The sequence below is a fragment of the Moschus berezovskii genome, chromosome 21, assembly GCF_049115385.1.
Source record: "Moschus berezovskii isolate FMDL1 chromosome 21, NW_MosBer_1.0, whole genome shotgun sequence".
In the NCBI taxonomy this organism is placed as follows: domain Eukaryota; kingdom Metazoa; phylum Chordata; class Mammalia; order Artiodactyla; family Moschidae; genus Moschus; species Moschus berezovskii.
This window is the reverse complement of record NC_142480.1, coordinates 64,372,721-64,399,932: the sequence shown is the minus strand read 5'-3', so window position 1 is coordinate 64,399,932 and position 27,212 is coordinate 64,372,721. Positions and strand designations below refer to the sequence as shown.

Here is a 27,212-nt window from a genome sequence, read left to right as displayed (position 1 = left end):
TCTGAGCGAGTCCGGATGGTGAGGGAAGGCTTCCCTGAGAAACGCGGGGAGAGGTGAGTGAGGCGCTGGGCCAGGGGCAGGCACGGCTCAGAGACAAACTGGGAGACAATGCAGATGAGCAGACGCTGCAGGGCCACGAGGTCACATCAGGGACTCAGAAATGTCCCGAGAGAGGGGGGAAGCCACTGATGGATTTTAAGAAGACATCCTTTAACTGTCATTTTTAGGAGGTCACTCCATTTGGAGACTGGCTGGGAGGGCGCTGACTGGTAGCAGGGATGAAAGAGACATTTAAGAGTTCTGGTGAGGAACAAGGTTTCCTTACCCAGAGGTAGGACAGTGCCTCCAATGAAAGAAGTGAAATGATCTGACAACTATTTAGAAGGATAGTTTCTAGGTTTCTGGCATAGCTTTGGTGCCATTTACTACAGAAGAACATGGTCAAGCAGCAGCTCATGCTGTACTATGAGCCATGAGTGTGGAGACGCTGAACAGGCAGCACTGGTCTGGAGATCAGAAGCCAGGCCAAGACGAAATACACAGCGTGTCTAACATCACGCGGGGCCAAGGCGAGCGGAGAGCGGGAAGAGGGCTCCACTCCTATTTATGTTCCCAAATTGTCACATAATGTGCTATTAAAAACTATTCCATAAAGTTCTTATTCTACTAAGGAAGCAAGAAAATGGAGAAAGTAAACGGTGCTATATAAGAATAAGTGAGAGATTTCTGCAAAATACATAATTTTGTTGTTTTAAAATGTTATATGGAAATGCAAAGTGATAAGATTAGCCAGGGCTTCCCAGGTGGCTCAGTGGTAAAGAATCTGCTTGCCAATGCAGGAAATGTAGGTTCAATCCCTGGGTCGGGAAGATCCCCTGAAGAAGGAAATGAAAACCCACTCCTGCCTGGGAAATCCCATGGACAGTGGAGCCTGGCAGGCTGTAGTCCATGGGGCGGCGGAGTCAGATACAATGTAGCAACTGAGATGACAACAACAAAGGACAGCCAAGATACCCCTAAAGAGCAGAAGAGGAGGTCTGCTCCACCAGATACTAAAGCTTACTGGAGAACAGCAATTTACAGCAATACTACACTCACCCAGGGACATACTGACAACAGAATTAATGGAACCATGCATGTTGGCAGGGCACAACAATGAGAAAGAAGGGATGAAGTAGGCTTCCTTTATGTATGAAACTGCAACCATGTGATAAACCAAAACCAATTCTGGATAGATTAAGGTCCTAAACATCATGAAACTTTTTAGGAAAAAATACAGGCCAATAATGACCCTGTGGAATGAGGTACAAGACACAGAAAGCCCAGTCCATCAGCCAAAGAAGACACAGTTTACCCAACATGCAAACTTCTGCCCAATAAAAACAAGCACAACAAGACAGCGAAAAAGCACCAACTGGGAGCTGACTGTTGCAGCATGTAACTACCAGCAGAGAGTACAGAAACAACTCCTGCAAGCAGGCAGAAAGGCACTCTTAGCAGTCCAGCCCTGCACGGCTTTGCTCTTCGTGCCACTGTTGCAGGGGCGGGGGAAGAAGCGAGCACGTCACACAGAAGAGCAAACCACTCAGCGATACCCTCCTGGCAAAGGCAGGGGCCTGGGCCTCTCCCACCTGCTAGGGACAGAGTCACTAACAACCTTCTTTGGAGGACAATCTGTCAATATCCATTAAACAAAAAAAAACTAATGATCCTTTGACTATACTTCTAGGAATCATCCAAGAGATAAACTCACACATGTACAAAGATTAGTCAAGGACATTCTCTGTAACACCGTTCCTAGAAGAAGAAAAATGAAAAATCAGAATGTCCAACAATAGGGAATAAGTGTAAAGAAATTACATCCATACAATGGAATCAGCAACAACGGAACTATCACTTAGTAAATCGTTTTATGAAAAAACCAAGATGCAGAACCAAAGATTAACAAAAGGGAAGCAGGTGAGAAGGTGGCGCGTGGAAAAATATGCACACATAGATGCAGACTGTCTCTTCAGGGACACAAAAGAATTCAATCAGAGAGCCTCTGGGCAGGAGAGGAAGAGATCAGCGCTGAAGGGCAGACGTTTCCCTCTCAATAGTCTGTCCGTTACACCTTTCCTTTAGATGCTGACCATGTACACGGATGCATGTGTTACCATTTCAACAAATAAAATGTCCTACTGAGAAACTTTCAGCCTCTCTCAAAAAATAAAACAGGATGACTTAAACAAATGATAGTATATCCATACTAATAAACACTACTAGCACTTGAAACAGGAGATGGCAAGAGTGAATGTCAACATTCTAGGAATCAGCGAACTAAAATGGACTGGAATGGGTGAATTTAACTCAGATGACCATCATATCTACTACTGTGGGCAGGAATCCCTTAGAAGAAAGGGAGTAGCCATCATGGTCAACAAGAGTCTGAAATACAGTACTTTGATGAAATCTCAAAAAGGACAGTATGACCTCAGTTCGTTTCCAAGGCAAACCATTCAATATCACAGCAATCCAAGCCTATGCCCCAACCAATAACGCTGAAGAAGCTGAAGTTGAACAGTTTTATGAAGACCTACAAGACCTTTTAGAACTAACACCCAAAAAAGATGTCCTTTTCACTACAGGGGACTGGAATGCAAAAGTAGGAAGACAAGAAACACATGGAGTAACAGGCAAATTTGGCTTTGGAGCACGAAATGAAGCAGGGCAAAGGCTTTTTTTTTTTTTGCCAAGAGAACGCACTGGTCATAGCAAACACCCTCTTCCAACAACACAAGAGAAGACTCTACACATGGACATCACCAGATGGTCAACACCAAAATCAGATTGATTATATTCTTTGCAGCCAACGATGGAGACACTCTATACATTCAGCAAAAGCAAGACCAGGAGCTGACTATGGCTCAGATCATGAACTCCTTATTGTCAAATTCAGACTTAAATTGAAGAAAGTAGGGAAAACCAATAAGCCACTCAGGTATGACCGAAATCAAATCCCTTATGATTATACAGTGGAAGTGAGAAATAGATTTAAGGGACTAGATCTGATAGATAAGAGTGCCTGATGAACTATGGACGGAGGTTCCTGTCATTGTACAGGAGACAGGGACCAAGACCATCCCCATGGAAAAGAAATGCAAAAAAGCAAAATGGCTGTCTGAGAAGCCTTACAAATAGCTGTGAAAAGAAGAGAAGCAAAAAGCAAAGGAGAAAAGAAAAGATATAAGCATCTGAATGCAGAGTTCCAGAGAATAGCAAGGAGAGATAAGAAAGCCTTCCTCAGTGATCAATGCAAAGAAAAAGAGGAAAACAACAGAATGGGAAAGACTAGAGGTCTCTCCAAGAAAATTAGAGATACCAAGGGAACATTTCATGCAAAGATGGGCTCGATAAAGGGCAGAAATGGTATAGACCTAACAGAAGCAGAAAATATTAAGAAGAGGTGGCAAGAATACACAGAAGAACTGTACAAAAAAGATCTTCAAGACCAAGATAATCACGATGGAGTGATCACTCACCTAGAGCCAGACACCTTGGAATGTGAAGTCAAGTGGGCCTTAGAAAGCATCATTATGAAAAAAGCTAGTGGAGGTGATGGAATTCCAGTTGAGCTATTTCAAATCCTGAAAGATGATGCTGTGAAAGTGCTGCACTCAGTATGCCAGCAAATTTGGAAAACTCAGCAGTGGCCACAGGACTGGAAAAGGTCAGTCTTCATCCCAATCTCAAAGAAAGGCAATGCAAAGAATGCTCAAACTACTGCACAGTGGTACTCATCTCACATGCTAGTAAAGTCATGCTCAAAATTCTCCAAGCCAGGCTTCAGCAATACGTGAACCGTGAACTTCCAGATGTTCAAGCTGGTTTTAGAAAAGGCAGAGGAACCAGAGATCAAATTGCCAACATCCGCTGGATCATGGAGAAAGCAAGAGAGTTCCAGAAAAACATCTATTTCTGCTTCCTTGACTATGCCAAAGCCTTTGACTGTGTGGATCACAATAAACTGTGGAAAATTCTGAAAGAGATGGGAATACCAGACCACCTGACCTGCCTCTTGAGAAACGTGTATGCAGTTCAGGAAGCAACAGTTAGAACTGGACATGGAACAACAGACTGGTTCCAAATAGGAAAAGGAGTACATCAAGGTTGTATATTGTCACCCTGCTTATTTAACTTCTATGCAGAGTACATCATGAGGAATGCTGGGCTGGAAGAAGCACAGGCTGGAATCAAGATTGCCGGGAGAAATATCAATAACCTCAGATATGCAGATGACACCACCCTTATGGCAGAAAGTGAAGAGGAACTCAAAAGCCTCTTGATGAAAGTGAAAGAGGAGAGTGAAAAAGTTGGCTTGAAGCTCAACATTCAGAAAACTAAGATCATGGCATCTGGTCCCATCACTTCATGGGAAATAGATGGAGAAACAATGGAAACAGTGTCAGACTTTATTTTGGGGGGCTCCACAATCACTGCGGACGCTGATTGCAGCCATGAAATTAAAAGACGCTTACTCCTTGGAAGGAATGACCAACCTAGATAGCATATTAAAAAGCAGAGACATTACTTTGCCAACAAAGGTCCGTCTAGTCAAGGCTATGGTTTTTCCAGTGGTCATGTATGGATGTGAGAGTTGGACTGTGAAGAAAGCTGAGCGCCGAAGAATTGATGCTTTTGTACTATGGTGTTGGAGAAGACTCTTGAGAGTCCCTTGGACTGCAAGGAGATCCAACCAGTCCGTTCTAAAGGAGATCAATCCTGGGTGTTCATTGGAAGGACTGATGCTAAAGCTGAAACTCCAATACGTTGGCCACCTCATGGGACGAGTTGACTCACTGGAAGACTCTGATTTTGGGAAGGATTGTGGGCGGGAAGAGGAGGGGACGACAGAGAATCAGATGGCTGGATGGCATGACCAACTCGATGGACATGAGTTTGAGTGAACTCCGGGAGTTGGTGATGGACAGGGAGACCTGGCGTGCTGTGATTCATGGGGTCGCAAATAGATGGACACGACTGAGCAACTGAACTGACTGACTGACTGACACATATGTATACAAACAGACAGTGGGTGTTGGGGGTAGATATAGAGCTCAGCAAACTGGGCCCAGAGGCCAAATCTAGAACACCACTGGTTTTTATAAATAAAGTTCAAGCAGCACACGGCTACATTCATTCCTTCACGCCGTATATGACAGCTTTCATGCCACAAAGGCAGAGTTGAGCAGCTAACAACAGAAAAAGGAGGGCTTGCAAAGCCCAAAATATTTACTATCTGGCCTTTTACAGAAAAAGTCTGCCAACCTAACATTTAAAAAATTCTGAAGTTACATATAGCTGAGCAAAAAATAACAGTTGCAGAATTATAATACAATCAGTACATTATTTATATTCTAAAACCACACACAACACAATAAGATGTATTTTCTAGAAGTACGTTAGGAAATGTTCTAGAAAAATAAGGACCAAACCAAACTTAGAGCCATGAGTTACTTCTGGGCAAGGGTGGGCAGACACAGGTTGGGAGCTGACCAAAAGGGACTTTGGCTTTATTTATAATTTATTTGAAATTGTGTATTATTTATTTTATGGAGACAAGTTCATATACTACCTGAGTAACTGACCTTTCTTTTTTAATTAGTTTTTTAAAAGCAAGGCTGGCAGATGCAGAAAGTAACACAACTAGGAAGAATTTAAAAATGTGAGTTTGGCTCCTTCATTTGACTAAGCAGTATCAGAAAGTTAACTATTCTGATTCTACACCCACTTCTTAGTTTTTCCAGATCTTTCTTCATGCATTCCTCATACAGTACTCCTTCACGGCCTTCCGCACTGAGGTTTCCAAGTTTCAAGGTGAAATGAGGCATGAGCAAGGGCCACAGGGAGGGGCGGAGGACAGCCACAAAGGAGGCCCAGGCCAGCGAAAGGTGGGGTCCTGTCAACGGCCAACTATTTTGGGGACATAATTCTTATTTCAGGGCCACTAAGACATGTGATGATTCCCACTCTCAGTTTAGCAGTGCCCTGCAGTTAGTCCACGCTCACAGCCTTCATATTCCTATCTTCACATTAATTCACAAGATCCTAATGACAGCTAGACGACTTCTAACTAGTCAAAGTACACCATAGAAATGGAACTAAATGATTGTTAATAAGCAATTCAGGCCCTAGAGTAGTACATAATGAATCCTGAGTTCCAACTAAGCTGCTTTACATCATAATTTACAAAAATAATACACTTGTTATTATTATACAAGTTTATACAAATAAATATATTTGTTCATCTTGTACACTTGTACAAGTGTACATCTAGGAAAACAAATTAAGTGGAAATCTAAGGGGGAAAAAAGTGAGTTTAACACAATTATTAGTTACTATTAATTATGGGAATGGACAGTTTTTCAAAGCAAAAACATAAAATGGCAAATGTAGCTTCCAGTTGCATATAAAATTAGACCTCAGATAATCTTGTAGGATACCTAGAAACTATGTACAATTCTAGAAAAGGCAAGAGTTAAAACAGTAATAAAAGCATCTAAAAATGCTTTTAGAAGAGGTAAATTCAAAAGATAGGGTATCATGAAGGCCATGGTATTTATAGGGGCCTATGGTATCTCTGTCTGCTTGAGCAACTCTCAACAGGGGTAACTTGAGCAATTCTTAGCTGTTGGGACCACAGCCACTTCTGCTTCTGAAACAAAGCAAGTAGACAACCTGAAGAAGGGTTGTTTTTAGTTGAAATAATCTGGGGAAATCTGGCTATATAGAAACTAGAGTTATAAGGGGAAAAAAAGCACATTCAACAAACCAATTTTTAGACAATCTGGTTTTAAACAAAACTCAGCATAATTATAACATCTTTACAAAGGAGAGAAGAAGTAGTATTAGAAAAAAGAAGCATCAGAAATTATATACACATGCACACATTACTTTAAACTAAACAGAATTTCATCTGTTTTTCCTTGGGGAAGAAAGGTTTGCTCCTAGTAAACTCACCTCCATGCTCTAGAAATACTCGAACACACCTTTCCTTTCCTCGTGCTGCAGAGAAATGAAGCAGAGTCCAGCCATTAGCATCCCGGCCATTTGGAGAGTAGCCTTGCTCTAGCATCTTCCGCACTGTGTGAACATCCCCGGCAGCCACTGCAGCTTGAATCTGCAACTCTTCCTGGAGTTCAGGGTTCCTTCGACAATGGTGGTGTAACATCCTAGCTGAGTCCACTTTTTTTTTTTTTACAAAGGATTCATTAGGTCACAGGGATCAGCCTTGAAGGGGAGGCACAATACATAAAATTTAGAATACCTAATACATGACAGTGTTTTCATTAAATACCCCAGAATTTTCCATTGCTAACTCATGGAAGCCTTAATGATGACAATTCATACTATAACAAATTAACATGTATCTGTTTTGATCAGAACTTTCAGCAATTTCCCTAAGATTATAAAAGATTTCAAAAAGAAAGCAAAACATAAAGTCCTAAAATGCTGAAACAGGAAATTTCCTCTTACAGCCTTTTGTAAACTCAGAGCAAATATCAATGAGTACAACATAAAAGGGAAGGTGATGCTGGGCAGCTGAAGATGGATACAAGAGAAGAAGCAAATGAGCACTTGTTTTAGGATTTCGCATTTACCTAAAGCACATGGAAAATTTAAGTTATAAACTATTCAAGAAATCTATCACACATCAATAAGTAAATACTGAGTATCAAATGGACAATTCATAGACTAGGAGGACTAAAGACCTTCAACTATGAGAAGCAGTTTAACATTTAAAAAAAGGCAAAAACCTTTAGGCTGGTCTCCCAAAATATTTCAATATTTTATTTTTAGTCCCGAAGAGTGGAAAGCTGGGGGGAGGGGAAGGGGAAGTAGGTGGGGTTAAGCAAATTAGAGGAAAGAAAATGTGCAGATTATATTTACATTCCTTTCATTTCTGTTTCTCTCTATTCTTTCCACTTTAGGAAACACAATTCACTACTCCTCCTTTCCTGCCACATTTCTTTGGCACTTTTCTCATTTCCATTTTCCAGAAGTTTTATTCTACAAATATTCAAAGTAGCCACATCATAAAAAATATTTTAAAAGAAAAGTCTAAACAATCTGTTGATTAACCACGTGAAAAAAGTAAAAGTAGTATATTGAATTTCTACACTTTCTAATAGGTCAAAAGAGCTGTGTACTCAAACTCAATATAAAATGAGATTTCCTTCATGCAAACAGGAAAAGTTTCATCAAATTGAATTGATGAGAAGTTACATCTTACATGTGTGTATACAAAAACTTTTTTTAGTGTATTTCTAAGTTTTTAAATACACACAGAAACTTAAACTAACATAATTCTAAGAAGCCATTCCATCTGGTCTGACTTTAAGGACTAGATTAGACTCACCTCCTATTGAGTAGCTTCCATTTCTAAAAAAAAAAAAAAATTATTTCAAAGTCCCTTAAAGACATTCTGGTCTCAAATGTAGGTTAGACATCCTGGGACAATCTTTTGTTAGCAATAATAATTTACCTTGGAAGACTTATCCCTGTAGATGGTACAAAGGTCAACTTAAGGTAACTTAGGTCATAACTTTGGTCATGATATCCCAGCTCAAAGGTGTATTCAAATATTCTACCTTGTTTATACACAGAAAATGGTTACTATTGATACAAACTCCTAAGTATCATTACAAAGTAATGTAAGTTAAAAAATATCAGACCACTGCTACAAAGAACTGTTTCCTCAAGAAAGACAATTTGTTTTCTTAAGAAACATGATTTCCCCTTATCTTTGCACTTAATTACTTTTTCAACTGACATTAAAATTAAGTCTCTTGCCTTAGAAATTTTAAAACCAAGAATCTTTCTGGACTAGGTTTTTGCTTATTTTTAGCATTATAAGGGAAGGTAAAGACCATTAGAAGAAATTCACAGAAACTACTACCATATACTCAAAACACTCAGCTTTAACAGATTTTTTTTTTTTAAACTGGGATTACTACCTTGCACTTAATAAGCAAGGCCTTCTATAAAGGAAAAAGAGTTGAACAATATCAAAACAAACCCACATTTTCTTTTAGCAAGTGTTGTGTTTAGTATACATTAGGTAATCTGATTGAGAAATAAAAACTAAATGGATTTTCCCCTAGAACAGCACAGACAACCTATGTCACTCACTTACCTTATGAAAGAATGCCCCTTTTCCTGATATGTGGATTGCCTAATAATCATTGTGCACATACAGCATGGTGAGTGGGGGCTTAGAGTGTCTCCAGATTCTGGTGTTAATGAACTCTTTCTTAACCTGAAAATAAATGTAATAATAATCATGGAAAATTTTCTAAAAATAGTAAAGAACCATAGCTGCCTAAATAGTCTACCTTTGAATGACCTAACATTTCAGCACATTACAACTTACAGAGCAAAGAACAAACTCAAGTAATTCTTAGAAGAAATTATTTCTACATTTATATTAATCTCCAACGTGGTTGGAGAATATGATTTATTGGGGGAAACTTTTTTTTTCTAAAAAGGCAGTTTTTTGTTTTTTTTTTAAATAAAGAAAATAATAAATCACATACTTGGAAATTGGATGCAAACACAAATTTTTTGGGGGGTCTATTCAGAATATATTTTCAGAACTGAATTACTTTTTAAGTGACATCATTAGTTTCTTGCTCTTTCTAAACAATGAAAATACATGTGTACTCAATACAATAGGTAGCCAGGGCCTAAACGGGATCTATGACAACTAAAAGGAGGTTGTCTTTAAATGCTTGTTTTTCGTAGATGCAAAAGGCATCGTGTTAATAATTCTGAAACTGTTATGCCATTATGCATATACCAAACTAGGCAAAAGATTAACAACAGTCTTGCTGGCTTCTCCATATGAATTCTGAAAAAATTCTCTACAACTAAAAGAAAAGGGATCTTTCTTCATGCCCATCAAATCCTAGATCTATGAATTCCATTAGGGTTAAGAACACATGCAAAGTGACTTCCACACATTACACCAGAAACCTTCCAGGAATTACTCATTGGGACAACTGCCATCCCATTCTAGTGGGGTGGGTGTGCCAAGCCCTCTGTCACTTAAACTAGGAAAGGTCACACTGCTCAGCACCTGAATGAGCTATGGGGAAAAGAGGCAGTCACAGGTGGTGGTGGCTGCAGACCAGAATTTTCAACCAACCCAAATTACTGCAGACTACTTTGACCCTTACCTCTTTCAACAATCTATTTTTCCTTGTCAAATTCCTTCAAGGAAGCCAAAGACTGCAAACATGCACTTGGAAATAAATAATATTTGGCTGAAAGCAAACCTAACACTTTTAAATAAACAAACTAGGCATGATCAGGACTCCTACATGGCAAGCTATAAAAAGTGCAAAGCCCAGGAGATAGTGAAGGACAGGGAAGCCTGGCATGTTGCACTCCAGGGAGCCGCAAAGAGTCGGACATGACTTAGAAATTGAACAACAACAACATGTATGGATGTGAGAGTTGGGCCATAAAGAAGGCTGAGCACCGAAGAACTGATGCTTTCGAACTGCGGTGCTAGAGAAGGTTCTTGAGAGTCCCTTGGATTGCAAGGAAATCAAACCAGTCAATCCTAAAAGAAATCAACTCTGAATATTCATTGGAAGGACTGATGCTGAAGCTCCAGTACTTTGGCCACCTGATGCAAAGAGACAACTTACCGCAAAAGACTCTAATGCTGGGAAAGATGGAAGGTAAAAGGAGAAGAGGGCGGCAGAGGATGAGATGGTTAGACAGCATCACCGACTCAATGGACATGAATCTGAGCATACTCTGGGAGACAGTGGAGGACAGAGGAGCCTGGCATGCTGCAGTCCATGCGGTCACAAATAGACACAACTTAGCAACAGAACAACAACAATCCTTACAGAAATGGTTGATGCTGGAACTAGGCAGGAAATACAGAAGATGAGCCTAGAACATCCTACAGTGCCAAAAGAGAAGGAAGTACTCCAAGAAAAATGCAAAGACGGCAGGGGGGCGGTAATGTCAAGGGGATACAGGAGCCAACTAGAAGAGCTCTCAATAGCCATGGTGGAACAAATGGAACAAGATAATCAAAGTACTATTAGATACTAACCCAAACTACACATAAGTATCAGTAAATCTGTATTGATAATGAACAACTGATTGAATTAAAAAGGGAGGGAAGAAATAAATCTCATGTGCAAAATTCCAAATAATGTGTGTAGATTCACCCCCTCCCTTCGCCCTTAAGGAGGTGGAACACAACTCCCCTTTCTCCTTAAGTGTGGCTTCCTTTCAAAGAGGATAAAGCGGGGGGAGAAATTTTTTGGTGGGAAACCTGAAAAACAGTGCCTCAGCTAGAGAATTATGGTCAATATCAAGAGCTCCAATTCATGTTGTTAGTATGAAATTATGAGAATGACGATTTACCTCTGTGCTCTTTCTCCCCAAAACCCACAGCCCCACTCTAATCATGAGGAAAATACCAGACTAATTTCAATTGAATGGCTTTCAACAAAATATCTGAAACTCTTCGAAATATCAAGATCACCCAAGACAAGGAAACAAAGAAATCTGAGAAACTATCATAGTCAAGAGAGGAGCCTAAAGAGACAGACACCTAAATGGAATGTAGTATCCTGGACGGGATCCTAGAACAGAGAACAGTAATTAGGTAAAAGCTAAAGAAATCTGAAGAGGATGGATTTTAGTTAATAAAACTATTCAATACTGGTTCAATACTTGTGAGAAATGTGTCTATTAATGTAAGATGTTAATTAGGGGAAGATGAATGTGTAATACATGGGAATTCTGTATCACCTTCAACATTTTTCTCCAAATCTAAAACTGTACTAAAATAAAAAATGCAAACTAATTTCTTCAATGATGAGCCTGCAGCATTTCCACACAGAACATGTCATTATTCTCCACGTGATCCACACCTCCATTTCAAGAATGACCACCACCGGATGCCTTACTTCTAAGTACTTCCTCAGTAACCCCTGTCCTAAGAAAAGTGAAGATGACTTTTCAGTCTTGTGCCTTTAAGAGTCCTTGTTTTTGTCATTGCTGCCTTCCATACACCCATCACCACTTCCATGAAGGCAGCAGAAATGGTGGGGGGACGGCTACTGAGGTGGGAGTTTAAGAGAATATTAAATGGCATTAATTTATTAATAATATCAAGAAAAGTTTTGTGTTAAAAGTCAAAGTGACTCAATTATTCCTCTCTATAAGCAAGATGCACAAATAACAGGAACCCGTGATAATCCCACATCATCTACTCCAATCAGACAAACGAAAGTCTACTAAGTACCTTATAGCGCCTGGCATACTATGAGTCTTTGGCCACTGGCATTATCCCTGGAGAGAACTTTATAATAGAGTTTTTTGCATACTTTAAATGAATCAAATACTCGCAGAATGGTTAGGATCATTTTTTCTTTATTCTGACAATACCAAGCTCCATAAACAAAAAACACAGGTTCAAAGCAAAAAAAGTACTCTGTGCTTCAGTCTTTATGGGAAAAAACACACAGACACACATACCATGCACACACGACTCCTGTCTCCTTAAATTATGAAGGCCAAAGACTTATCACCAAAATATCCTAATAGTCCAAAGCATCAAACAACTTAATTTCATCATGGTGCAATTTTAAGAAAGTTTGCATTTAATAGAGTATAACCATCCATGTATGTGTAAGTAAAGGGAAAAAAGGCTACTGAACTTAGAAAGTTAACGTAATATTCAGTGGTAAAGTTACCATTAAAAACTACAGAGGAAGTCCAGAGATAAGATGGAAAAATGTCTATTTCCCCTCAAAAAATGCAAGTCTGAAAATCTGATAGCTCATGGAGTCACGTATAGAAGAATATGGTGAAGGAGGCAATTTTCTAAGTAAAAATTTCTAAGTAAATTTTCTAAGTATGTACAATGTAAGTTGACTCAGAATGACTAAAACTCTGAGGGTGCAATCTTTAGAAATTCCATTCTAGGTTTCAGTCAGAAAAGGGAAAAAAAAAAAACATACTAACAAGGAAGACTTCAGAATTATACATCAAAATGAACTGCTTCCCAACGTGTATCACCTCTATGGAAGATTTTACTGCCCAATGTTAATAGTGTTTAAATTTTACAAATTCATCTTTTCTACTTTACACTTTTCTTAAAAAAGAAAACAATCTAGGCCTCCGAGATTTCACAATGTTGACCATATTAGAAACTACAAATTTAGGAATTAAATGCTATCTAATTTCCATACAGATGTCAAGTGAACCTCATTAAGTTAAAACCAAAGCTTCTTGCTTCATATAATTAAAAGAAATCTATATTCATAAAGAATAAAATAGCTATAAGGCAAAATAAATATTTAAGATCTGTCTAAAATTACATAACTTGCACCAAATTTGCCCACATGTCCCCAGTTTCCTTTGGCATAAATGATTAGTCATTAATAGCTTTTGCATATTACTTTCACTGAAAGGCCACACGTTTTTTGATTAAGGGACACAAATTAGAACTGTGCTTTCAGATTTCACATGAACTGGAAACAAGGTAACAGCTTGCTACTCAAAAAAAGAAATAAGCATTTCTTTGCAGAATAAACAGAGATACAGGCTGTAAGGAAATAAATCAGTAACTCCAAGGATACCGGTTCTAAGGGAAAAAAAAAAAAAACCCCAAAAACATGAATAGCTCACAAGTCCCAAGAGGGAAGACGGATGCAGAAACACTACAATGCCCAAAGCGTGTACCATGGCTGAGACGGATGCTGATGAGGTCGACTCATATAACCAAGAGCCTGGAACCCAAAATGAAGTAGAAGTGTTGCTTTAGTATCACTCGGCTGAGCACCACAGTGTTTCTGTTCCAAACCAAGTGAGGGTATTCATATTTCCTCCAAATTACTGGGCCTCTGTAGAACAAGTATTTATTATCATGTACAACTTTTCTATAAGCTTCCTAAGTTCTAACAGGAAGACCAACAATTTTCATGAAATGTGGACAAGGCAACAGAGGAAATTTTGTAGTTCACTCACTTCAATTCAATTCAAAGTGTAAATCACAAGTATCAGAAATGATGAAATCTTGTCAACCTTATCTTTTTAACCTATGTCTGGCCTTACCATCTTAGCAGCCTCATGTCAGTACCTAAGTTTATGAGAAAGGAGATAAGTCTTCTATGTAGGGCATCCTTTCTGTTGAAGATGAAGTGAAAAGGCTGAAGGTGAGGTATTAGATATGCTTACAGAAACAACCTGATTTTACAGACTTTTTAGGAATCATATGTACTTCTGTGTTATCAAAGTTAAATGTGAACAAAAATAATATAATTGTGAATGGCATCACTTTAGGTATGAAGACAATAAGTACTGACCACAGCATACTCAAAATGGATCACTTCAATTAAAATCAGTGATTCTCCCTATGGGCTCATAAATCTTGGTTACCAAAAAACTGGGTGTTCATTTATTTTTTTCTTTTCAAAACCATGTGACTGACAATACAATTAACACAAAGTTAACTACCAGACTGAAGAATATAAACCAGTCAACAAGCTTTTTTGATAGTATTCACATTAATGTTTGGCATAATCTAGACCAAATACTCTCAATCATGCTAATATTAGGAACAGATGTTGACAATTTATATATTCTCCATAATCTTAGAAAAACCACTAAAAGCTGAGAGGATCAATGGAATCGTTAAGAAATCAGAATGAACAGAGAGGAAAAGCAGTGTTCTCTCTCTACCTTATGTACTTGACTCAGCACAGGTGATAAAACCCCTCAGAAATGAAAACATGCTAGAGTTCAATCTAAAGCAGAAAAATATTTAACTGAGAAGGCCTGAATAGAAAATATACATAATTCATCTTTACCTTAAAAACATGCTTCAAGTATTTCAGCAATTTTTTAAAAGGTCTAAAGTAATCATTAGCCATTTCTCTGGTGATTCACATATTTAAAATTGAAAATTGCCTTCTACCTAGCTTTTACTGAAATGCAGTGAACCCTACACATATAGAGGGAGCTTCCCAGGTTCCCAGCTGGTGAATCTGCTTGCCAGTATGGGACACACAGGAGATGTAGGCTCAATCCCTAGGTAGGGAAGATCCCCTCCAGGAGGAAATGGCAATCCACTCCAGTAGTCTTGCTTGGAAAATTTCATGGACAGAGGAGCCTGGTGGGCTGCAGTCAATCAGATCGCAATGAGCTGGACATGGCTGACCATACATGCACTCTACATGTACGTACAAAAGGAGCCTTAAATGTTCACTGTGGAATAATTGTTAGTCAATACTGATTCTAAATCCCATTCAGTAGCATACATTCTCATTTTGGTATCTCAAGAATACGCAAACCCTCAAAGCCCTTTAAAAGTATCTTTAGCTGCACCTTGACAATTAGAAGAATCAGGTAAGAGATTAATTTCTTTACCCGGAAGGCAGAAAGTCCAGAGGAAGAGAACAAGTCAAAGATTTCCTAACAATTTTTGCTATTTTAAGCACTTCTTTGCACATAAAATTCCCTAAAAAATCTGCGATATTAAAATAACTCTGAGATTAACAAGCGACTTTATACTCCTGTTATTGGATGTTAGAGAAGTTATTCACTTGGCTCATTTCGGAATTAACTCTTACATGATTTCCCTGTTCAAATCCCCTCTTTAGGACTTACATGAATGTCCTAAACTTACCTTTAGTGCACTTTCAAAGGTGGCGACAAAATACATATGCTTAAATTTCAATCTAACAAATTCTCTATAAGGGTTTCAAAATGAGAAATCTCATGAAAAGTGCCAAAATAAAACCCTACGTTCCAAACACACCAAAACATTCTTTTGTTTTTAAATTCCTGAGCGTCAAATGATTAACAAGATACTGCGTAAAGTTTTATAAGTACAAGAAAATCTGAGATATAACAAGTATGATTTATCTTTTTATATCTTTTTACACATCTGTCACAGAAACACACAAAAGCCCAAAGAGTTAATTATACCTAAGTGCTTCAGGAGAGTATTGCTTTCATATTATTCACATTACTAAGGTACACAGATTCACTTTTTGCTAGAGGAAAAAAAAAATCACATTATTTTCTGAAACTCACAAATTTCAAGCTAATACTGAATCTGCCTTCACCAACTCTTGTGAGGTAACTCAAAAGATATTCTGACGGAGGTAGAGGAAAGATGATAGCAAAGAAGAGGGGAAAACAGAAAAGTGTGGTTTAATTAAAAAGCAGAGTCATCCAGAATTAACAAGCAAGTAACAAGGAACTGGGGAATTCCTATGAGAGTAAGAGGGGCAGGGGGAGCTACAAAAAGGCCTCAAAGTCTCTGAGCAGGGTAAATGGTGGATTGTACGTACCAAAAGATAAATGCAACACATGGAAACACACTGTTCAGAGGGAAAGGGGGAAAATAAGGTCCTGGGAAAGGGAAGTTATTAAAATGTTAAAAGACTGGGGCACGGGCAGCGTTTTTGTTTTTGCTGGAAAGCTAAAAGCCAGGAAAGGGGTGCACTGCCAGGTAACTATCCAGAAAAGAAAGCACCGATTAATGAGGTAGGGGCCAGGAATAAACAATGGGGGAGGGGAGGGCTGGCTCGTTACCTTGACGGTGGAAGCTGGTCAGAGCTCCGCGGCTGCTCGGGCGGGTGGGCAGACCCTCTCCTGCCGTCGCTCGCCCCCCAGCCAGCTCACACCTGGAAATCAGAGACCCGTGAGCGGGGCGGGGGCCCCGGGGCAGGGAGCGGGGCGGGCCGGCAGGAAGCGGCAGGCTTCCCCTCCGTCCCGGGCCGGCCCCTTCACCTCAGAGGGTAACCGACTTTTACCTGTCTCCTCAGCTGCTGCCTCCCTTCCTTCTTCCAGCCGCCTCCACACTCACCAACTTCTCCATTGAGGAAACAGCCCGGGCAGGGCCGGACCCGGCTGTCCCTGCTCCTCCGCGGCGCCTCCCGGCCCCAGCCCGCCAGCATTCAGACGGCCCGGCCGGGCGGAGGCGGCGGCGGTGGCCGCCGGGCGGCCTGAGGCAGGGGTGCAGGGAGGAAGTCCCGGCGCGGGCGGGGGGCAGCCCCGGTCCAAGCGCTCGGGGCAGGGGGCTGCCGCGCTCCTGGCCGGGGGCGCCGGGCCACTGAGGGGCCCGGGAGGGCTCGGGGCGGTGAGGGCCCGGGTCTCACGGAGCCTGGAGTGCCGGCCGCCGGGTCGCCAGGCAGGGGGCTTTCGGGATGCACTTTGCACCGGGCCACCCCCGCCCCCTCCCTCCAGCACTTTGGGGTCACTGGGATGGGACCAAGCCCGCAGCAGCCAATCAGCGGCCGCACTGGAGCCGGAGCCCGGAGCCGTAAACCAGGTCTGAGGTGGGTGGGGGTGGGGGGTGGGGGCGACTTGGTTGGTTGGTTGCTTCCTTCTCTCCTCCTTACCCCAGCGGCCCCCACCCCTTGCCTGCCGTAAAGCGGCCTTCGTATTCGCGACAGTTAGAGGAGGCGTGCCAAGCGAGCTTAGGAGTCATCTCTGATTGGTCACATTCACTCCCCCGTCGTGGCTCCCGACGCTCCGCCCCTGGCGGAGGGACTCCACGCGGTTGCTAAGAAACAGTATCTGGCGAACAGGACCTCTGCGCATGCGGGAGGAGGCAGAGCCTTGTACTTTCCGTGAACTACGGTGGCCGGAAGGGGCCGGCCCTTGCTCGAACGGCAATGCGGAAGCGGCGTGGGTTGGGGTAGATCGTCCGCAGGTAACTGGGAGAGGTGGCTACGCTCGGCGACGGGGAAGCGGCTGTGCGGCCGATGAGAGGCTGTTTCAGGGCTTAGGACTGAGGAGGTGTCAGTCCCCAGGAAGCGAGGAGAGGCGCTCCTCGTCCCACCGGCCTCGGTGCTTTTCGGACGCGAGCTCCGGCTCCTAGTCTCCGCTCCAGGACCTGAGGCGCCTTTAGCTCCCGGCTGGGCGCGCCTCTTCTCACGCGGAAGAGGACACTGTGGGTTGGCGGTGACGCTTCAAGGGCTTTTCTGCGAGGACAGCGGCCCTTGAGAATTCCTGCGAATGAAAGGGAAAAGAGTGGAAAATGTGGGAGATGGCCGTGATTATTAAGTGCGTTTTTTCACTTACCAGGTATTTACCCTAAGCTGGTCAGTGTCCTACCCTTCAGGGAGACAACAGCGAACAAGATAAATGTAATCCTTTGCCTTCATGGAGCTTTCGTTTTAACAAAGAGACTGACAGACACGAAATTATTTACCAGATATGGATGGGGTCGAGCTGGGCTTGGACGTGATGGCTCTTTTAGCTAAGAAGGGTTTCTGAGGAAGTGATATTTGACTCGCCATCTGAGTGAGGAAGACTCAGCCATGCCTAGATCTGGGGGGGGATGGGGGGGAAGAATTTTGCAGGCAGAGACATCAAAGTGCAAAGTCTCTGACGCTGGAATAATCTTTGCCGTTGCTAGGAACTGCAGGAAAGGCGGCCAGCTAGTCAAGCAGGGAAACTGATTGATAATGAAGTTGGTTGTGGGAGTGGAGGGTGTGCGACAGGCTGCAGTTCCTGCAGGACCTTGTAGCAGGTGGTCGGGAAGATCTATTGATGTTTTGAAAAAGATCACTGGCTGCTCAGTGGAGAAGACTGTAGCTGAGAGTGAGGTTACTGCAGATGTGAAAGACTGTTGTGGTAGTCCAGGCAAGAGTTGGCATTATCTTAAACTTGGTCACCCAATACAGCAGACGTTTGGCTACCACCAGTGTCCTCAAGAAAGGCCTATCTACTTGTGTAAAGAAAGTATGTATTTCAACATATCAACTGCTTTTATGTAATAAAATACATTAATATGTTTTGCAGATGGGGGTCACTGCAAACATTTCAAATTGATATCCTGGTATTTTATTGTACATTATCATTCATTTATCAAGAATATTCATTTTGCTGCCTTCTCCATGAGCTGTTTATTGGCTTAGGTAGGCAAACTGGGCTCAGGCCTACCCAGGGAAGCTCATAGTCAAGTGTGGGGAAACCAAATTAGAAAATTATTACAGACAATTCAGTGAGAGAAATACTATGTATAGGCTGAGGGAGCACTTGGCCAGGCCTTTAATCCTGACTTGGATATGTGGTAGGCTCCCCAAGACTGGAGGGTTCCTCCTTGAAGGTTGAGAGTGGGAGGGGAAAGGCTGAGTATGATTTTAGGGAGAATGGCCAAGAATAGTAATCCTTAAAGTGCGCAGAGTTTCTGAGGCCCTCAGAGAAAACCTGGAGCTAAATTTGTGGGGCACAGACATAAGAAGACCCCAAGAGTCAGATCTTGAAGGGCATGCTATGTTCAGGAATTTGTACTTTATCTGAATCAAAGTGGAGATGTTTTTCAGAAGGAAGTGCATGTCAGGAAACAACTCCTTAGCAAGGACTCTGTTGTGGTTGTCCAGGGTAGGAGTGGTGTATTGTTCAGTTCAGTTCAGTTCAGTTGCTCAGTCGTGTCCGACTGTTTGCGACCCCATGAATCACAGCACGCCAGGCCTCCCTGTCCATCGCCAACTCCCGGAGTCCACTCAAACTCACGTCCATCGAGTTGGTGATGCCATCCAGCCATCTCATCCTCTGTTGTCCCCTTCTCCTCCCACCCCCCATCCCTCCCAGCATCAGAGTCTTTTCCAGTGAGTCAACTCATCGCAGAGGTGGCCAAAGTATTGGAGTTTCAGCTTTAGCATCAGTCCTTCCAATGAACACCCAGGACTGATCTCCCTTAGAATGGACTGGTTGGATCTCCTTGCAGTCCAAGGGACTCTCAAGAGTCTTCTCCAACACCACAGTTCAAAAGCATCGATTCTTCAGTGATCAGCTTTCTTCACAGTCCAACTCTCACATCCATGCATGACCACTGGAAAAACCATAGCCTTGACTAGACGGACCTCGGTTGGCAAAGTAATGTCTGTGCTTTTTAATATACTGTCTAGGTTGGTCATAACCTTTCTTCCAAGGAGTAAGCGTCTTTTAATTTCCTGGCTGCAGTCAGCATCCGCAGGGATTTTGGAGCCCAAAAAAATAAAGTCTGACACTGTTTCCACTGTTTCCCCATCTATTTCCCATGAAGTGATGGGACCAGATGCCATGATCTTTGTTTTCTGAATGTTGAGCTTCAAGCCAACCTTTTCACTCTCCTCTTTCACTTTCATCAAGAGGCTTTTGAGTTCCTCTTCACTTTCTGCCATAAGGGTGGTGTCATCTGCATATCTGAGGTTATTGATATTTCTCCCGGCAATCTTGATTCCAGCTTGTGCTTCTGGTGGAAAGAAGTGAGGTGAGGGAGGGTCTGGAAAGATAGCCAGGTTTCTTGCTTGGGTGACTAGGAGATACAGGTGCCATGTATCGAGATGGCAACTTTGAGAGACCATAGAGTGAGTTGAGTTTGTGCTGAAGGTGCTGTGGAAATTCCAGGTGGAGTTCTCCACTGGCATTTAGATATTTGAGAGTAGACCCCAGAAGAGAGCTAAACCTAATTGTGGATTCTGGAGTTGTTAACATGGAGATATTAATTCAGGACATTGAGAGACTGTGAAACATTAAGGAAACTACAATCAGCCCTCTGTTGTATTCATGGGTTCTGCTTCTGTGGTTTCAGCCAACCTCCAGTCAAAAATATTTGTAAGAAATTCCAGGAAGTCGCAAAAAGCAAAATTTAAACTTGCCACCAGGTTAGCAACTATTTACATGGCATTTTCCTTGTGTAGTCTGTTCTAAGCCAGAGACGATTTAAAGTGCAGGGGAGGGTGTGCGTTGCTGTTACTGTTCTTCAGTCACTGAGATGCGCCCACCTCCTTGCGACCCCATGGACTGCAACACACCAGGCTTCCACGTCCTTCACCCTTTCCCAGAGTTTGCTCAAATACGTCTGCATTAGATCAGTGATGCTATCTAACCGTCTCATCCTCTCTGCCTCCCCCTTCATTTGCCTTCAGTCTTTCCCGGCATCAGGATCTTTTCAAATGAGTCAGCCCTTCGTGTCAAGTAGCCAAAGTCTTGGAGCTTTAGCTTTAGCATCAGTCCTTCCAATGAATATTCAGGATTGATTTCCTTTAGGATTGACTGGTTTGGTCTCCTTGCTGTCCAAGGGACTCTGAAGAGTCTTCTCCAGCACCACACAGCTCAAAAGCATCAATTCTTCGAAGCTCAGCCGTTATGGTCCAATTCTCACATCTGTACATGATTACTGGAAAAACCATAGCTTTGACTAGATGGACCTTTGTGGGCAAAATTATGTCTCTGCGTTTTAATACTCTGTCTAGGTTTGTCATAGCTTTTTTTCCATGGAGCAAGTGTCTTTTATATTCATGCCTGCAGTTACCATCTGCAGTGATTTTGAAGCCCAAGAAAATAGAAGTCTGTCACTGCTTCCACTTTTTCCATTTCTGTTTGCCATGAAGTGATGGAACTGGATGCCATGGTCTTACTTTTTTCAGTGTTGAGTTTTAAGCCAGCTTTTTCACTCTCTTTCACCCTCATCAAGAGACTCCTTAATTCCTCTTCACTTTCTGCCACTAGAGTGGTGTCATCTGCATATTCGAAGTTGTTGACATTTCCCTTGGCCATCTTAATTGCAGCCTGTGCTTCATCCATCCTGGAGTTTTGAATGATGTGCTCTGCATATAAGTTAAATAAGCAGAGTGACAATATACAGCCTTGAAATACTCCTTTCCTCAATATTGAACCAGACTGTTGTCCCATGTCTAGTTCTAGCTGTTTCTTCTTGACCTGCATACAAGTTTCTCAGGAGACAGGTAAGATGGTCTGGTATTGCCATCTCTTTAAGAATTTTCCACAATCAAAGGCTTTTGAGTAGTCAGTGAAGCAGAAGTAGGTGTTTTTCTGAAATTCCTTGCTTTCTCTCTGATCCAACCAATGCTGGATGTGCCTTGGTTATATGAAAATAAGGGACTTAAGCATCTACCGATTTTGGTACCCCTGAGGGGTCCTAGAACCAGTTTCTACCCAGAAATGACTGTAGGAGGAGAAGAACTGAGCAAGGATGTCTGAGAGGGAATCTCCAGAGAGGGAGAAGGGGCTCCAAGAGAGACTGACTTGTCAGGAATTTGTGTGTGTGTGATGGTGGTGTTCAGTTGCTAAGTCGTCTCCGACTCTTTGCAACCACGTGGATGCAGCTTTCCAGGCTTCCCTGTGTTCAGAAAAAGGCAAACTTATTTATTTATTTACTGTTTTAGCGGCACCAAACACCATGTGGGATCTTAGTTCCCAGACCAGCAATCAAACTTATGCCCCCTTCAATGGGAACTCACACTCTTAACCACTGAACCACTAGAGAAATCCCAAAGCAAATATTAATGGAGGGACTACACAATTATTATCTGTGTGAGCATGTTCCTGTTTTTCCTTTAAAGAATATACCCCTTTGGCCAGCAATTCTGTTGATGATGTTGTAATCAATAACTCCCTTTAGGAAAAAGCCTTAAAGATTTGGCAGGGGTAGGAGAGTGAAAAGATGTATTATAAACTGAGAATCATCATGCATGATAGAGAAGGCACTGAAATAATATGGATCAGTGATTAATATTCACATTGGTAGCCTTAAAGACTTCTTTGTCTTGTTCTGTGTAAGGCTTTTCAGAAAATACAAATTCTTGAAAGAACATTCTTACTAAACATTTGCTTAAATTAGAAAAAAAATAGAAGTTTTATCCTACTAAGAGCCAGGCTGAAAATTATACAGGATAAGTTTTTAAAAACTTCTGTTTTTTTAAACCAAACCCACCCAGGAAGTATAGTATCTAACTGTAGATTCAAAGGAATATGTGCAGGACTGCAAGCAGTTTCCAAAGGGATTTCAACAGGAGCGTGGAACAATAGTACTCTACTTGGAGATTACTCTTCCTAAAAAAACTACTTTGAAGTCTACTACATATTTTTGCATGTATAATTTCCAATTAAAATAATTTCTCTTTATCCTTAAAAAAAAATTGGAGAAGGAAATGGCAACCCACTCCAGTACTCTTGCCTGGAGAATCACATGGAGGGAGGAGCCTGGTAGGCTACAGTCCATGGGGTCGCAAAGAGTCGGATATGACTGACTTCATGACGTGATCCTTAAAATACATAACTGAATTTTAACTGGAAACCCGTTATATTCAGACATATTAAGTGGTATGAATATTAGCAACTTCTGATCTTTCAATTCTCTCATGATTTCTTCCTGATTTATTATAAAAACAAATAACATAACAGAAAGTTTGGACAGTAGCTTATAATACCTAAACTTCAATGCAACTACCAAATTTATTTTTGCATACTCTTTTTTTGTCTTCAGATATTTCACACACTTTCAACAATACATGCACCCTGGGGGATTCCATGGCTGTCAAGGGGTTTGGACTATACATTCTCTGGTTGGAGAACTAAAATCCCATGATCCATATGGTATGGCCAAAAAAAAAAAAACTTGTATTATGAGTTTCTAGACTTTATCTACCCACTCCAGTACTCTTGCCTGGAAAATCCCATGGGCAGAGGAGCCTGGTAGGCTGCAGTCCATGGGGTCACTAAGAGTCGGACACAACTGAGCAACTTCACTTTCACTTTTCACTTTCATGCATTGGAGAAGGAAATGGCAACCCACTCCAGTGTTCTTGCCTGGAGAATCCCAGGGACGGAAGCCTGGTGGGCTGCCGTCTATGGGGTTGCACAGAGTCGGATACAACTGAAGCGACTTAGCAGCAACAGTAGCAGCAGCAGACTTTATCTGTACATTTTGCCTAAATAATTGCTGCCTCCTTGGAAACCCAGATTGCTACCTGATGTCCACTAGCACTCTTGGGTCCTGGAATTGCATAGAGGCTTTATGAGTTTTCTAGGCCAGTGATTTTCAAGTTTCTTAGCAATGGGACTCCAGTGTAAAAAAAAAAACAAAAACTGTTGATAGTGGTATTTTACTAGTATGAATGTAAATTATAAGTTCAGTTTTATAAAGTTTACTGACTATAGAATCAGGCAGTTTTGAATTCCAAAAAGAATAAAATAAATGAATAAATCTGTGAAGTTGTGGAGGACATGTTCAGTCTCACAGCATCGTCAGCCCAATGCAGTTCACTGTGTTGCTAAATGTTGCTTCAACCAAGACATGAAGGTCGGCGAGCTTCTTAACAGAAGTTGGTATCTGAGTTGTGTCCTAACTTTTTCTAGCTTTTCCTTTTCTCTGGTCATTTATTTTTCACTTGAAATCCTTTGTTCAGGTTGCAACAGTTTGCAAGATTACTGAGAGATAATTATATCACAACTAGGGAACATGGCATACCATGTGTTCATAGAATGTGCTACTAGGTAATTCTAAATTGATTTATTGTGTTGGTGATCTCAAATTTGATAATTCTTAAACTATAACTTTTCATTGATTTATCTAGATTGCATAATATTTTTAGCAAATTAAATTTGATTAGATTTCACCAGACATACTTTACTTTGCATTCAATTAGGTGATATCAAATTCAGACAAATGGAAACACTAATTTTACAACAGATAAATGAAGTATCTGTGTTTATGATGTTTTTAGTTCATAAAACCCTGCTGTGCTTAGTTGCTCAGTCGTGTTTGACTCTTTGCAGCCCTTTGAGCCTGCTAGGCTAGGCTCCTCTGTCCATGGGGATTCTCCAGGCAAGAACACCGGAGTGGGTTGCCATGCCTTCCTCCAGGGGATCTTCCCAACCCAGGAATCAAACCAGGGTCTCCTGCATTGCAGGCAGATTCTTTACCAGCTGAGGTACTAGGGAAGCCCCCATAAAACCCTGGCTCAGTCTTAACTGAATTTCTACCCCATATGGAAGAGTACTTGATCATTGGAAAAATGTTCAAGCCCCACTGCAACAACTCTGACTTACTTGGTGCCCAAGGCTCAGGGATTTTTCCTGCTGCGCCAGTGAGTTCACTGTGTGACTGAAGTCAGGAATCACTGCCCAGGAGACTGTGTCTCAGCCCTTAAATCAGGCGGTGCTGATGATAGAGCAGGTTATGTCGTGAAAGACAGCAGATACCGTTTTTGTGACTGCGGGGAGATTGAGACCTACATGTTGTTAGTACAGCCACCAGACAGTCTGTCATCTGCTTTCCAGCATAACTTTGTTCAGCAGTACCGGGCAGGAAAAGGGGAAGGGGCTGGATATAGAAATTTCTACTTTGACCTTACAGTCCCAACAAAAAACAGTGCTGAAAGGATGGAAGCTAATTACTGGCTCTCGAGCTTCCTTATAGCCCTGATCAGGCTTTTTTTCTGTTCAGGGTGGTTTTAATTCGCCCTTTATTGGGACTCAACGTGTGCAGCCCAGCACACTGAGCACACTGTTAGGTAACACAGTGAAGACTGAAGCCCGTCTATGGATAGTACTGCTATGGATAACGTTTATTTTTTGACATGAAAGTTTTATTGTATTTTAAAATTCAGAAGTTAAAAGTTACACAGCAGTTAAAAGTTTTTTTGAGATCAAAACAGTACTAAAATGAACTTTGTAATGGATTTTAGGATATTTCAGACATACATATTACTAATGAACACCAAATGAATGAAGTTAATAGATCTCTGAGAACTTGACTGAAACAATATTCAGCCATCAAAACATTCAATAAATATTTTATGCCTACTGTGTACCTGACCTTGTGCTAGGAGCTGGGGAAGAAGTGATGAACCAGACTCCTTTAAAGCAGGAGTCTTAGAAATCATTGCACAGATCATTTAAAGTACAATTGTGACGTATTCTGTAAGACGACAGTGATTCTAGAAGACTGAGTCTAGGTATCTCAGGAGGACCTAACCTTGCTGGAGAAAGTCATTATATTTGAAGCTGAGCTATGCTTAGTCACTCAGTTGTGTCCGACTCTTTGTGACCCCATGGCCTGTAGCCCACCAGGCTCCTCTGTCCTTGGGATTCTCCAGGCAAGAATACTGGAGAGGGTTGCCATGCCCTTCTCCAGGGGATCTTCCCAATCCAGGGATTGAACCCATGTCTCCAGCATTGCAGGCGGATTCTTTACCATCTGAACCACCAGGGAAGCCCAAGAATACTGGGGTGGATAGCCTATCCCTTCTCCAGGGAATCTTCCCATCCCAGGAATAAAACGGGGTCTCCTGCATTGCAGGTAGATTCTTAACCAGCTGAGCTAGTAGGGAAGCCCATATTAGTTTCAGGTGAGCAACATAATGATTCAATATTTGTGCATATTGTAAAGTGATCATCACAATAAGTCTAGTTAATATGCATGTCCTCACATAGGTTTTTTGTGTGTGTGATGAGAACATTTAAGATCTACTCCCGTAGCAATGGGAGCAATGTCCAATCAGTATTGTTAACTATAGTCACTGTACTGTGCATTACATCCCATGACTACTTTTGACCGCCCCACCCCCTGTTACTGGCAAACCCCAGTCTGTTCTCTGTATCTATGAATTTGTTGTTGTTTTTATATGTGTGTGTGTGCTCAGTCTTTTTTGACTCTTTGCAACCATATGGACTGTAGCCCGCCTGGCTCCTCTGTCTATGGAATTTTCCAGACAAGAATACTAGAGTGGGTTGCCATTTCCTACTCCAGGGGATTCCCAGCTCAGGGATCCAACCCTCTCTTCTTGATCTGCATTGGTAGGAGAATTCTTTACTACTAGCACCACTGGGAATTTTTATTTATTTATTTAGATTCCACATGTCAAAGAGATCATATGGTATTTCTCTTTATCTGACTTATTTCACTTAGCATACTACCCTCATGGTCCATCCATGTTGTCAAAAGTGACAAGATTTCATCTTTTTTTTTTAATGACTGGATAATAATATCTGTATCTATAGAAAAGTCACATTTTCTTTATCCATTCATCTGTTTGATAGACAACTCAGGTTGCTTCCATGTCTTGGCTATTGTGAATAATGTTGCATTGAACATAGGGGAGTATATATCTTTTCAAGTTGGTGTTTTTATTTCCATTGGATAAATAGCCAGAAGTGAAACTGCTGTTTCATGTAATAGTTCTAGTTTTAATTTTTTTTTTTGAGGCCCTCCATACTGATTTCTATAGAGACTGCACTCACTTATATTCCTACCAGCAGTGCGCAAGGGTTCCATTTTCTCCACATCCACACCAAGACTTGTTATTTCTTGTCCTTTTGATAAACAGCTGATCTAATAGGTATGAGGTAATATCTCATTATGGTTTTGACTTGCATTTCCCTGATGACTA

At 41.5% G+C, this 27,212-nt stretch overlaps 2 protein-coding genes across 5 annotated transcripts in view; one reads left to right on the top strand and one right to left on the bottom strand.

Moving 5' to 3' along the window:
• Positions 1–17,357, bottom strand: part of ASB7 (ankyrin repeat and SOCS box containing 7) — a 58,249-nt gene extending 40,892 nt beyond the window's left edge. Inside the window, exons 1-5 of one of the 3 annotated variants that reach the window (XM_055417687.2) lie at positions 16,839–17,354; positions 16,618–16,709; positions 9,176–9,298; positions 8,399–8,421; positions 7,000–7,269 (exon numbers count right to left, since the gene is read on the bottom strand). In XM_055417687.2, coding sequence (XP_055273662.1) covers positions 7,000–7,210 — 211 coding nt within the window. In that variant the 5' untranslated portion in view covers positions 7,211–7,269; positions 8,399–8,421; positions 9,176–9,298; positions 16,618–16,709; positions 16,839–17,354. Of the gene's footprint in view, positions 1–6,999; positions 7,270–8,398; positions 8,422–9,175; positions 9,299–16,617; positions 16,710–16,838 lie in introns of all 3 variants that reach the window. The other 2 variants (XM_055417688.2, XM_055417686.2) reach the window with 2 other exon arrangements.
• Positions 17,358–17,672: 315 nt separating this feature from the next.
• LINS1 (lines homolog 1) overlaps positions 17,673–27,212 on the top strand; it is a 31,778-nt gene continuing 22,238 nt past the window's right edge. Inside the window, exon 1 of one of the 2 annotated variants that reach the window (XM_088829699.1) lies at positions 17,673–18,093. The gene's annotated coding sequence lies outside the window, so the exon portion shown is untranslated. Of the gene's footprint in view, positions 18,115–27,212 lie in introns of both variants that reach the window. The other variant, XM_088829698.1, reaches the window with a different exon arrangement.